At 35.4% G+C, this 13507-nt stretch overlaps 7 protein-coding genes across 7 annotated transcripts; 4 read left to right on the forward strand and 3 right to left on the reverse strand.

Annotated features, from left to right (window-relative positions):
• Nucleotides 1-96: 96 nt before the first annotated feature.
• Nucleotides 97-654, reverse strand: DCP2 (decapping enzyme complex catalytic subunit; the record flags this gene model as incomplete). The annotated part of the gene is made up of 1 exon (XM_019180995.1): nt 97-654. A coding segment is annotated over one exon (558 nt), but the record flags the coding sequence as incomplete, so codon positions are not given.
• WICANDRAFT_84772 (substrate-binding domain-containing protein) lies at nt 641-1888 on the forward strand (the record flags this gene model as incomplete). The annotated part of the gene is made up of 2 exons (XM_019185776.1): nt 641-650; nt 999-1888. 2 exons carry the CDS (start codon nt 641-643, stop codon nt 1886-1888), a joined length of 900 nt encoding a protein of 299 aa, XP_019038338.1.
• Nucleotides 1889-4643: 2755 nt separating this feature from the next.
• Nucleotides 4644-4952, forward strand: WICANDRAFT_63629 (uncharacterized protein; the record flags this gene model as incomplete). The annotated part of the gene is made up of 2 exons (XM_019183583.1): nt 4644-4839; nt 4903-4952. 2 exons carry the CDS (start codon nt 4644-4646, stop codon nt 4950-4952), a joined length of 246 nt encoding a protein of 81 aa, XP_019038339.1.
• A 2190-nt stretch (nt 4953-7142) lies between these two features.
• MLS1 (malate synthase MLS1) lies at nt 7143-8804 on the forward strand (the record flags this gene model as incomplete). Its single annotated transcript, XM_019183584.1, has 1 exon — nt 7143-8804. The coding sequence occupies one exon, from the start codon at nt 7143-7145 to the stop codon at nt 8802-8804; it is 1662 nt and encodes a 553-aa protein (XP_019038340.1).
• A 364-nt stretch (nt 8805-9168) lies between these two features.
• Nucleotides 9169-11139, forward strand: YVC1 (Yvc1p; the record flags this gene model as incomplete). Its single annotated transcript, XM_019184929.1, has 1 exon — nt 9169-11139. The coding sequence occupies one exon, from the start codon at nt 9169-9171 to the stop codon at nt 11137-11139; it is 1971 nt and encodes a 656-aa protein (XP_019038341.1).
• A 17-nt stretch (nt 11140-11156) lies between these two features.
• On the reverse strand, nt 11157-12397 carry WICANDRAFT_84776 (S-adenosylmethionine-dependent methyltransferase; the record flags this gene model as incomplete). The annotated part of the gene is made up of 2 exons (XM_019185777.1): nt 11157-12303; nt 12354-12397. The coding sequence occupies 2 exons, from the start codon at nt 12395-12397 to the stop codon at nt 11157-11159; spliced, it is 1191 nt and encodes a 396-aa protein (XP_019038342.1).
• A 255-nt stretch (nt 12398-12652) lies between these two features.
• On the reverse strand, nt 12653-13390 carry VPS21 (Rab family GTPase VPS21; the record flags this gene model as incomplete). Its single annotated transcript, XM_019183585.1, has 3 exons — nt 12653-13097; nt 13149-13221; nt 13276-13390. The coding sequence occupies 3 exons, from the start codon at nt 13388-13390 to the stop codon at nt 12653-12655; spliced, it is 633 nt and encodes a 210-aa protein (XP_019038343.1).
• Between the last annotated feature and the right edge of the window lie 117 nt (nt 13391-13507).

Here is a 13507-nt window from a genome sequence, read left to right on the forward strand (position 1 = left end):
TTTAATCCAATTACTGATTGCTTTAATCATACTTGATACAAGAAAATATTTATTTGGATTTGTCTTGGATTTTTTAGAAACTCTTTTAAAATCTTTCCAACCAATTTCTTTAATTTCATTTTTAACAATAGGTTTAAATTCAGCATCTTCAGGGATATTCTTTACAAGATAAATCTTATAATTCTTAGCTCTAATAGTTCTTTCAATATAATCATCCTTATTGATATAAGATGTTATATCAAACCCAGTCTCTTCTTTAACTTCTCTAATGGCACAAGTTACATCATCTTCATCAATGGAAATTTTACCTCTTGGGAAACTCCAATTGGGTGATTCCACACCTTGGACTAATAATATTTTACTCAAACTTTCATTGAAAAGAGCAGCACCTCTAACTGGGATTGATTGTTTATAATTACCAAATTCTTTTAAACCTTCATCAGGATCACCACCATTCCAAATCAATGGGAATAATTCAATCAATTTTTTAGAAAAAGCCTTCATTTTCAGATTTGGTAAATAAGGATTGATGGACCTCACATAGTCCAAATAGAACCAATGAGCCTCTTCGAAAAGGAAAAACACTCTAGCATTGTCTGAAAGATCCACTGGTGGGGCGTTTATAACAAAACGAACCAAAATGTCCTCTAGTACTCGCTCCAGAGTTTGATTCTGGAACCCATTTTGTAAAGGAATGGACATCGTTTTTGGATAGCGAAAAAAAATAATATAGTGGTTTGTGATTTGGTTCTTTTCTCTTTTTCTATAAGCAAATCTGTGGTCAATTGATGGTTCGCAAGATGGCTGTTGTTGTTGTGAAGAGGCCTTTTGTCATTGACTTTTGGGCTGGTCGCAAAACGACGCCAAAACTGAAACCATCAACGGAGGGTAAATTTCGCGAATGTAATATACCCTTGAACTGACCCATAAATATTAGGCTTAACAATGTAATGGAGTATTAGAAATTAATCAAGCTATATTAAACATGGTTCTGAAAGTTGGTTACGTTCCAGAGCATTTCTCCACTCCAATCGCATTTGCCCAGTCGAAAGGTTTCTTCAAACAATTTGGAATCGAAGTTGAACTGATCCCATATCCTTCGGGGTCGGGCCATTTGATCCAATCTCTTGAAGACAATTCTCTAGATATAGCCATTGGGTTGACTGAAGCTTTCGTTAGAGGGATTGCTCAGGGTAAAGAGAACTATAAATTGATTGGTACTTATGTGTCTAGTCCTTTGCGTTGGTCAATCAGTACAGGTTACAACAGAGATGAATTAACAACTCAAGATCAATTACAAGGGAAACGTATTTCAATCTCAAGAATTGGGTCAGGTTCTCATGTTATGTCTTTTGTCCTAGCATTACAACAAGGATTCACAAAGCCTTTCTATAGTGGGTTCCCAATCTTGTCCAATTTTAAGAATTTAAGAGATTCAGTAAATTTACAAAATGATGTGGAACCATCAGATGCGTTCATGTGGGAACATTTCACTACAAAGAGATATTATGATAATAAAGAGGTTAAAAAAATTGGTGAAATTTATACACCATGGCCATCATGGGTTATTAATGCTAGAAGTGAATTGGTTTCTAATGCAAGGGAACAATTGGATGGTTTCATAAAAGCAATTGAGTTGGGTATTGATTATTTCAACAAGAATCAACAAGAGGCCATTGAATATATTTATACAAACTTGGATTATAGTGAAGAAGATGCAAAAGAATGGATCAAAACTGTTGAATTTAATGAAGGTAAAGTTGATACAGTGAATTGGGAAACTGTTGTTGAAAACACTTCAAAAGTACTTGTTGAAGCTGGAGTTTTGGAGGAATCATCTGATTTGATTGAATCTAGATTGAAAGAGGGGATAGTTAGTGTTGTTTAAAATGAGTTTTCAATTACTTGCAATTGTTGTAGATTTTAGTTGTTCTAAAGTAACTGGTCCCATAGGTTTGTTGGAAGAAATTTCACTTACACTTCCAGTGAAGCAACCTATTTGCCCTGTCCTTTAATTACAATCTTGAAAGGCCACTGCTAAACTATACGTTGCAAGTGATTTAGACTGAGAGCTCATATAGGTGGTTGTTTACACCAGCCAAAATCATAATATTGATTTAATACCTTTGAAACTCTACAACGATAATGTATAATAAAAATAGAATATGTCAATTGTTTTAGAATCATGATAATGAATTATTTTAGTAATTCTTCTCATATCTTCATTCAAAATCAACATTGTCAATATAAGCCTGCATGCCATCTTGATCATATCCACCAACAAAGGATATCAGCAAAAATGGTGTTGGTCTTGATTTGAATTTGTGATTGATGATGTCGGAATTTTGTGCGACATCAACAACATTTTATCCAATATTATGATGACCCAAAAGGCGTCAATATAGTGGAAAAAACACGCTACCCATCAGAAAGCAGACGTAGTTTGATCGCTTCACAAGCATACCAACATAAAAACGAGTGATGCCTAACAAATACTTAAATAAGCTCCGGTAATACAATCAACTTGTCAAAAGGGCAGTTAGAAATTAGTGATGATGGGTTTACAGACGAGATACAAAATGTGTTTAGGGACGTGATTTTTTTCAACAGTTGTTGTTCGCTCGCGATTGATTGGCTTAAGCACTACCAAATCAACAAAAGAATGAGTAACATCAGCTACACAAAGTAATTGGGAAAATCATTGTATTGTAAATATTACTGGAATCATGGCTAGAATATATAATATATTGCTCCATATCATCACAGTATTTTAATACATATGTAGATACGCCAAAATGCTCTATTGTGAAGTGTCTTTTCAATCATGACATAACTAAATCAATCTCATCAATGTATTTGATCATTATTTTAAATTGAACCAATTCATTCTTGTCAGACTTGCAAGAACAACTTACCAAGACACATGGCTGTATCAGCTAGCCCCAGTCGCCCAAAAAATGAGAAACAAAACTGTCTGGCACATCCATCAATACATCATAGTAACCAAAACATGAAATCAAGCGGTATAAATTGAAAACACCACTCATTATATTTCATGCAAGGCAGCTGGATGACTGATATTGAAAACCAGAAAAATCACAGGGGTGTCACACTGTCATATCGAACGCTAAATAATGATAATCGGTGATTTCCAGAAAGCTGCTTTAATTACAAAATAGTACACACGTCTAAAAATGGTGAAAACAATGATTTTTTTTTAAAAAGTACAGTTCTACACGAAAACCGCGAATGGATCACGTGACACTAACTGAACTTACTCACCAGCCAGTTTGAGGTAAAGGTTGATGTTGATAGTATCTTTTAATGCTTACGTGGATTGAATAAAGAAAATAACATGATATTCTTTGGTGTTAGAATCATAATAATGACGATTTAAAAGTCTTCTTATATCTTCACAACATTGAATACTAAACTTTTAACAAATGTATACTTTTCCTCATGATTTGACTAGGTGCTCTCATTAATGGGCATCAGTTGTAACCAATTGAAGAAAACTCATATGTAAGCCTGGAAATGAATAATGTTGCAACATTTAACCAATTCTATCTGCGACATAGAGGAATTCCCTTATCGATGTCTTAGAGTATTATAATATGTCTTCTGCCGGAGGTTGAAAAGGGGATTTCAACTTCTATTTATATTTTTTTTGCGATCGTTTTAGGGGTACAATCATAACAGTGAAAACATAATTGTAGTTTGGGATCGTATGAATGAGAGTGGTTGTGTATTATAATCTATTGTCAATTGTGAGAATACGTCTACATTTGAATAGAGTGGAAATAGAGCATACACATTTATATGTTGAGAATCATGATAATGTCATTTCATATCTTCAAAACAATAGTAGTATGTACAATTATATGAGTCATGGGATTACATACCCCCATGTAACCATGACTAGCATTTGGAGTGGAGGAGAGATACAAACCCGCATGCTATTGGTGAAATAAGAAGAACGAACGCCCTTTAGCGAGTCTGTCAACCCCAACCAGGAGCAATATCAACCCAAGGATTCGAATGTATTTGTCACACAGACGGCTACCGATCGGTCTAAATAATAGTCCTTGTGCATGGGTAAGTTATCTAACTATCTAATGCTTGTTTTGAACAACCAAACCACCATGTTGACTGTTGATGAAACTGAAGTTGATTGTTTTGACAACAAAACCTTGGAAATTCGCCGAAATTTTCTAAACATCCGTACACCACCCCAAACCCAATATTGATTCTTTTCTAGGTGCTATTTCTCTGCTTTAAACTATGTTGACCTTGGTGCTCATGCCGTCACTGCTGCTTTATCAAAAGTTCCAAAGGTTAAACACGAAGAACTTGTCTTTGGTAATGTTGGTCAAAATCCTGCTAGACAATTAGTTGCCCTATAATCAAAATTAGGCATTGATACCCGTTGCAACTACTTTTAATAAAGTTTGTGCTTCAGGTTTGACAGCTACTAAAATGGCTTCTCAACCCATTTTATTGGCTAATTCTGATATTGTGGTTGTCTGTGGTGCTAAATCAATGACCAAGACTCTTTATTAACGTTCCAATTGCAAGACCTGGTGTTGGATATGGTGATTTTGTTTTAGTTGAAGGTTAGCTGATGATTATGATGGTGCTACTGTATGGGTGTTTCTGCTGAAAAATGTGCTAAATATTATAATTTAGCAAGAGAAGATCAAGATAGTTTCCCTATGAAATCTTATCAAAGATCTCAAAAAGCTCATGAATCTGGTAAATTCGAAAATGAAATTACTCCAGTTATGATTCCTCGTGGCTTTAAAGTTAAAACATCAACAACTGTGGAATTTGATGAGGAGAGTTATAAATGAATTGTTGGTAATTTATTGGAAAGCCAAAAGGAAAATAATGGCACTGTTACAGCTGCTAATGCTTCACCAATTAATGATGGTGGACGTTCACTATTAGTTTAAGGTTCTCATGTTGAATTAAATTTAAAACCATTAATTGCAAGAAGCTTGGGTTGAGGTGAAGCTGTACAAAATCTAGAAAACAACAGCACCATTAATAACAGTTCCAAAAGCTTTTAAACATGCAGGTTTAAAAATTGAAGATATTGATTGCACTACTAAACAAAAGAATGAACAACATCAACTACACAAAGTATTGGGAAAAAAATTTGTATTGTGAATATCACTGGAATCATGGTTAATATATAATATATTGCTCCATATCATCACAGTATTCTAATACATATGTAGATACGCCGACATGTTTTAATGTGTCTTTTCAATCATGACACAACTGGATCAACCACATCAATATATTGATCATTTTTGTAAATTGAACCAATTGATTCTTGTCAGACTTGCAAGAACAACTTACCAAGACACATGGCTGTATCAACTAGAACCAAGGGTTTAGCAGGTTGAAAAGTGGCAAGTAAATGAGACATATAGCACATCAAGTCAATCCATTTAGGTGAACTTCTAATAGAAGAAGCCACTTTCTAGATATCATGCACAACATGCTGGAAGGGATAGCCAAAAAATCCAATTCATAATATAGTCAAACGCTTAGGCATTTCAAAAAAATACGTACAAGCCTAAAATTTTGAATGTTTTTCCAGCTATACCTGTAGTTGGTATAGAAGGTGAACATGAGAACTTTGCTAGACAAAAACTTGATACTGGACATCGTCTGGTCCAGAAGGTTAATTTTTGGGTTGATCAGCAAGCGTAAGTTTGTATTCCTTCCAAAGTTGATTTGAATGTTCGTTCAATTCAAATTGAACATAAGTCAAAAAAAAATTGCTCAACCCTACTCAGCACGAAATTCGCGAATGAATCACGTGACACTAACTAACCAGTCAGTTTAGAACAGGTTGAGTAGTATCTTTTAATGCTTACATGGATTGAATAAAGAAAATAACATGGTATTCTTTAATGCTGGAATCATAATAATGACGATTTAAAAGTCTTCTCATATCTTCACAACATTGAATACTAAACCTTTAACAAATGTATACTTTTCCTCATGATTTGACTAGGTGCTCCCATTAAAGATGGGCATCAGTTGTAACCAATTGAAGAAAACTCATATGTAAGCCTGGCAATGAACAATATAGCGACGTTTAACCAATATTACTTGCGACATAAAGGAATTCCCTTATCGGTGTCTTAAAGTATTATAATATGTCTTCTGCCGGAGGTTGAAAAGGGGATTTCAACTTCTATTTATATTTTTTTTGCGATCGTTTTAGGGGTACAATCATAACAGTGAAAACATAATTGTAGTTTGGGATCGTATGAATGAGTTTAGTTGTGTATTAAAATCTATTGTAAGAGCACGTCTACATTTGAATAGAGTGGAAATAGAGCATATACTGTTATATGTTGAGAATCATGATAATGTCATTTCATATCTTCAAAACAATAGTAGTATGTACAATTATATGAGTCATGGGATATTCCATACCCCCATGTAACCATGACTAGTGAAGGACATATACCATCTCATATTAAACTGAACAAAGCATTAGAACTGGAAATACAAAACGACAGACGCTAACCGCATGTGCACTAGAAAACGAGTCCAATAATTAGCTGTTAGCTGCTAGCCAAAGTAGATAATGGTAGAGAGTTCAATTACCTAATCAACAAAGGTTACAACTTATACCACATCTCTTTTTCTCAATTGATCAAATCGTTCAATCTTCAAATCAAATTCCCTTTGATCATTTCTCTTTTCCAGGCGTGTGCCAACCAGTCCTCCGTTGAAGCGTGGAGGTGAAGAAGGTGTAGAAGAACAGTATGGTATAGTCTAGTTAATGGTATAGTATAGGATAGTATAGAATAGTATAGATTATAGATAATATTATAGTATAGCATAGTATATAATAGAATAGTTATTAGTATAGTATCTAATAGTATATCAATTGTATATTAATACTATACCTAATACTTCCAAGTCTATTCTCTATTAACTATTCTATCCAACACCGGACCGAGCCACCGGATCGCCCTCCCGTGGAATCCAACCCATATGAAAACTTCCTTAAAACCAACTCTTCAATCCGCAATGCAAACCATACCCTTTCTCTATATAAACACTACAACCCATTGCAAAATGCTATCCCTTTATTCAATATCACTATCACCAAAATGGTTCGCAAAACTCTAGACAATGTCCAGCTCCTAGGCAAGCTAGACTCCTCTCCAAAGTACCCTTCAAACACTACACCTCAGCACCTATTAACCAAAAGTGCCTTGGAATTCATCACTCTGCTACACCGTACTTTCAACCCAACCAGATTACAACTACTATCCAACAGAGAAAAAGTTCAACAACACTTAGACAATGGTGGCGAACTCACTTTCCTTCAAGAGACTCAACAAATTAGAAATGATCCAACATGGACTGGTCCTCCTTTAGCTCCTGGTTTAATTGCAAGAAACACCGAGATCACAGGCCCTCCTTCTTCAAGATCAATGTTGGTTAATGCTCTAAACTCTGATGTCAAGACCTATATGACCGATTTAGAAGATTCTGCTTCTCCAACTTGGGAAAATGTCATTTATGGTCAATTGAACCTGTATGATGCCATTAGAGGTCAAGTTGACTTCACAAATGAACAAACTGGTAAGACTTATAAAGTCAACAAGGAAAAAACCACCCCAACTTTGATCCTAAGACCAAGAGGTTGGCATATGGTTGATAATCACATCTTGGTGGATAATGAACCCATCTCTGCTTCTTTATTTGATTTTGGGTTATATTTTTTCCACAATTGTCATGAATTGATAAAATTGGGTCATGGTCCTTACTTCTATTTACCCAAGATGGAACATCACCTAGAGGCTAGATTATGGAATGATGTGTTTAACGTTGCTCAAGACTATATGGGTATCACAAGGGGTACAATCAGAGCCACTGTTCTTATTGAAACCCTACCAGCCGCTTTCCAAATGGAGGAAATCATCTGGGAATTGAGACAACACTCCTCAGGTTTAAACTGTGGTCGTTGGGATTACATCTTTTCCACAATCAAAAGATTAAGAAACGACCCATCCCATGTCTTGCCAGATAGAGACCAAGTCACAATGACTTCACCATTCATGAATGCCTACGTTGAGCAACTCATCAAGATTTGTCACTCGAGAAAAGTCCACGCAATGGGTGGGATGGCTGCTCATATCCCCATCAAGAATGACATCCAGGCTAATAACGCTGCAATGGCCAAAGTGCAAAATGACAAGATTAGAGAATTGACAAAAGGTCATGATGGGTCCTGGGTCGCACATCCAGCGTTGGCACCCATTTGTAACGAGGTTTTCCAGGAAATGGGCACTCCTAACCAGATCCATTTCATCCCTGATTATAAAACAAATGCTGAGGATTTAACAAACACCAAGATTGACAATGCAAGAATCACGGAAAATGGGATAAGAATCAATTTATACATTGGGTTATCATACATGGAGGCCTGGCTCAGAGGGTCTGGTTGTGTCCCGATAAATAACCTGATGGAGGATGCTGCCACTGCTGAAGTTTCAAGATCTCAATTGTATCAATGGGTTAAACATGGTGTGGTTTTGGATGACACGGGGGAGAAGGTTACACCTGAATTGACAACAAGATTGTTGAAAGAGGAGACTGCTAAATTGTTGAAGAATGCTCCTGTTGATAATAAATTTGAAATTGCTGCTGGTTATTTCAAGCCGGAAATTAGAGGTGAGAGGTTTAGTGAGTTTTTAACTACATTGTTGTATGATGAGATCTCCACTATTGGTGAGCCAGTTGATTTGTCAACATTGAGGGAGTGAAGGGGCTTTAACTAGTAAAAAGAATAAATTGATATATGTTTGATTAGGTGTAGAATGAATTGTACCTGGACGTTAAGGGGTGCATATTGACATGAATTGAAAATTATGAGATTTAATTCGATCTATTTAATCAATTCATTTAATCTATTTACTTATTTAATTATATTCTATTTTAATTAATCACATCCTATTTAATCATTCTCTCTTCACGTTATCAATTTCCATCACGTTTCAATTCGCGTATCAAATCAAATCAAATTTCAGGGCCTGTCAAATTTCATATCAAAAAAATTTCCATATAAAAGACCCTTAAAACATTCAATTCACTTCAATTCAATTCCCACTAAGTTGAAAAGGTCCAACCATGGCTGAAGACTACTTACTCCCCTTAACAGAGGACCAAGTCAACACATTCACTCCCCCTTCTCCTCGTCAAGTGTTGAAAATCTGTCTCAACTTGAAATACCTAATTGATGAAATAATCCCAGTCCAATTTGACCCATCAGTCGTCCTTTCACCAGACTCCAAAATCATCAACAATCGTGTCCTGAAACTAGCTCTACAAGCTGCAGGTGGGCAAGGCGATGGTGTTACAGGTTCATCCTCCTCTAAATACAGAGCTGTCCTAATCTTTGCCCTATTGAAAGTTTGTGGTTGGTATTGGGAATTATCCAGTACAGAGATCCATGATTCGGAACTATATGACCTTAGGGCATCCACTGCACAGGTCCTTGCCAAATTAATCATTGAGCAAGAAAATGATGATAAGTACTTGTTTATCCAAATGTTGTGTCGTCGTTACGTTGTTAACTTGAACACGGTTGATTCTGAACCTTTAAACGCTTTGGAATTGGCTGTGGATATGCATTCCACTATAGTTATCGGGTCAGCTGGTTATCAAAGATGTATGAAGTGGTTATGGAGAGGCTGGATCGTTCAATCTGCTAAAGACCCTCAGAGTTATGTCCTATATAAAGATATTTCAAAATCAAACCTATCTTCCCATTTCAACCCTGATCGGATTAAAACTCCATTATATCAATACTCCTTGGAGATTTTCTTCTCATTGATCTACTTGGCACTATATACCATCGTGGTTAACCAAAGTGACCGCACAGTGATGCCTGTTGATTTTTGGGAAGGTGCTTATTATTTCTTTACTTGCTCCTACATCATTGATGAATTGACAAAACTATACCATGTGGGGCTAAACTATCTAAGTTTTTGGAATATCTTTAATGATACAATGTATGCAATCGTCTCGGGGTCCATCATTCTAAGATTCTTGTCATTAACACATGCTCATGATTCCCCTGCGGGTATTCATCTAGATGAAGCTTCGTTTAGAATCTTGTCGTTGGCTGCTCCATTCATGTGGATTAGATTGTTGCTATACCTTGATGCTCAACGGTTCGTCGGGGCAATGATTGTTGTTATCAAGACAATGATTAGAGAATCAATGATTTTTTTTGTATTGTTGACTATTGTCATTGCAGGGTTTTTACAAGGTTTCCTAGGTTTGGATAGTGCAGATGGTAAAAGAGATGCAACTTATCTAATTGTGCAAAATTTGGGGAAAACCGTGTTGGGTGCTGGTGATTTCAATGCTTTTAAAAGATTTGCACCTCCTTATGCTGCTGTTCTTTACTATTTCTACAGTTTTTTAATCTCTGTCATCTTGTTAAACATCTTGATTGCATTGTTCTCATCGGCCTATTCCAAGATTTATGATAATGCTATTGATGAATACATGGCTTTAGTTGCCCAAAAGACTTTACGTTATATCAGAGCACCTGATGTTTGTGTTTATGTCCCACCTTTAAACATTATTGAATTGATTTTTTCACCACTGGCTTTAGTGCTATCTCCAAAATCTTATTCAACTTTGAATTATAGAATCATGGTTATTTGTTATTCCCCATATTTGTCCTGGATCGCATTGAAAGAGGCTCGTGAATCAAGAAGAATCCAATATAATAGAATCAAAGGCCTAGCTGATGATGCTAATGAATTTGATAGAGAATGGGACCTAACTGATGGGTACCAGGATGATTATGAAGGTATTTTCGCAACGGGTGGTGCTGAGTCTTCAAATGAACGGGTTAATGAAGATTTAAGAGCTCAGTATAATGCTGAAAGGGTTGATCCGCATTTTAACGTGGGTAAACAATGGTATAAAAGAGTTAAATCAATCGCACCTCCTGTGGATCAAGGAACTACTGTTGGTGTCGGTTGGGAATTATATCCATTATATGAAAAAATTGATCAATTGACAAATTTGGTGGAGAAGGTTGTTGCAGAGAATAAAGAATTGAAAGAGGAGTTGAAAAAATAATAAGAATGTGATGTGCATTATTTCTTTGTAGCTATCCAATAATCACATTTATATTTCCATCCTCCTAACCCTTTAGGGTCAGAACTATATCCAACTTCTATCTGTTTCTCATGATGTTTAAATTCAAACCAATTTTGAGCCAATTCTAAAAAATCTTGATTTGTTAATTCTAAACCCTTGACAGGTGTGGGGACTTTAGTTCCATCTTGTTTAATAATCTCAACAACATCCTCAGCATCTTCAAAATGCCATAATAATGGACCAAAATTTATCCATTCACCTCCTTGTTTAATTGTATGATTTAAAGTTTTCAAATACTCTATAACGTTTGATGCAGTATCCATAAAGAAATGTGTAATCACTATATCAAACTGATTTGCATTTTGTAATCTAAATTCACTTGCATTTTGATCTTTGGAATAATGATCAGATATAGATAAATCATCAGGTCCATAAAGATCAGTAAAAGAACCTGAAGCAATTGACATTAATTCCCCCACGGGGATCGAGGGGAACTCAGTTTGTAAATTAATCAATTCGGTTTGATTATGAAGATCTGGTATGAAAATTGGTCTTGTTTGTAATGATCTATTCAATTGATTTGAAAAATTATGAATCAGCGGGAATATCGAATAATGGTTTCTTGTATATGAATGATTTAATAAAAAATTCGAAGCCAACAACATATGATATGAAAATTCATTACCTTGACACCAAAACCCCCTTTTAACTAATTCAAAATTCAATCGACCCAATCCTGAACCTGGTATTAAAATCTTGACATGTTGACGTTCAACAACATTTGGATATTTTGTCTCTAAATATTGGAAAATCCTATTGAATGATACATCTCTTTCCTCATGCCCATCCTCTGACCATTCTCGTAACATTTGCTTGAAAACATATTTAACTTTATCATAATCTTCATATCCACATTGTGCCCATTGACTTGGATCAGAACTTGCACCCCAATCATTAGCCACCGTGGTTGCTAAGTTTCTAGTGAATTCTCCATTTAGTTTAATACAATGCTCAAGTACCTGAAGATATTCAGGAAACCATGGTAATAATGATTGTTCTTCTTGGGTTAAACTTTTCCATTTTAATCTTCTTGGTGATAATAACTCTTTGCGAGCGTAGTCTTCATATAAATAATAGGCATTTCTTTGAAGGGTTAGTTGAGGATAGAGATTGGAGGTGATTGAGATACTCACAGTACTCGTGTAAGAGCATTATATTCTTCATTGTCACCATTCATGGTTCTTGTTCCTGGAGTTATGTGCTGGAATTGTTGAAAGCCATATCTTTTTTTTCAACGTTTTTATGGAAATGGGACATAAACAAAATAGGCAAAACCGTTGATAAAGATGAAATTTACATTAAATAAAACACATTACGTTGGTTTTATCGTTCTCATTATAGACCAAAACACATGTATTAAAAAACAATCAAAAATAACAAGAATCACATCCCAATAATATCAGAAAAGGAAAAAAAAAAAGCTTAAATAACTCTAACAATTACAACCATTAGCCTCTGGAGAATCATTATTCACATTCAAATCAACTCTATTGGCATCACTTCTCGTCGTTTCATTATTAGCAACATCCTCAGGATTTGGAATCTTATTACCAATAGCTAAAAACACTTCTTTAACATTGAATGCACTTTTAGCAGAAGTTTCAAAAAACAATAAACCTTCCTCCTCAGCCAATTGTTTACCTTCTTCATATGCAACTTTTCTATTCTCCTCTTCATTCTCTTCAACCAAATCATATTTATTACCAACTAATGCAATGATTATATCTTTTGATGCTTGTTCATGTAGTTCTTTAACCCAATGACGTGCCTTAATGAATGAAGCAGGTTTGGTTATATCATACACAACCAATGCGGCCTGGGCATTACGATAATACATTGGAGCTAATGAGGCAAATCTTTCTTGTCCAGCAGTGTCCCTGTTGTCAGTTAGTACTTAGAAATCTTCTAATTGTAATTCATATACTCACCATATCTCGAATTTGATAGTCTTGTCACCAATAGCACATCTTTGTGTAAGGAATGCAGCACCAATTGTAGGTTCTTGTGTATTGTGTTAGTGATATTGGTCTAATTCTATCATTTCAGCATTCTTACCTTTGTTTTCTTGAAAGTCGTTACTGACAAACCTCAACACTAATGAGGATTTACCCACGGCAGCTTCACCCAATAGCACTAGCTTCACAGCAGTGACTGATTTGTTTGTACTCATGTTACTATTAATTCAAAAGTGTATTGTGCAAATGATTGTGTTTATTGTTATCTCTCCCTTTTACAATTCATTTGGGACTTTTTTGTGCTGGCTGCTGGTGTCGGGATGTACCTGAAG

This window comes from Wickerhamomyces anomalus (genome assembly GCF_001661255.1).
Source record: "Wickerhamomyces anomalus NRRL Y-366-8 unplaced genomic scaffold WICANscaffold_4, whole genome shotgun sequence".
Taxonomy (NCBI): Eukaryota; Fungi; Ascomycota; class Saccharomycetes; order Phaffomycetales; family Wickerhamomycetaceae; genus Hansenula; species Hansenula anomala.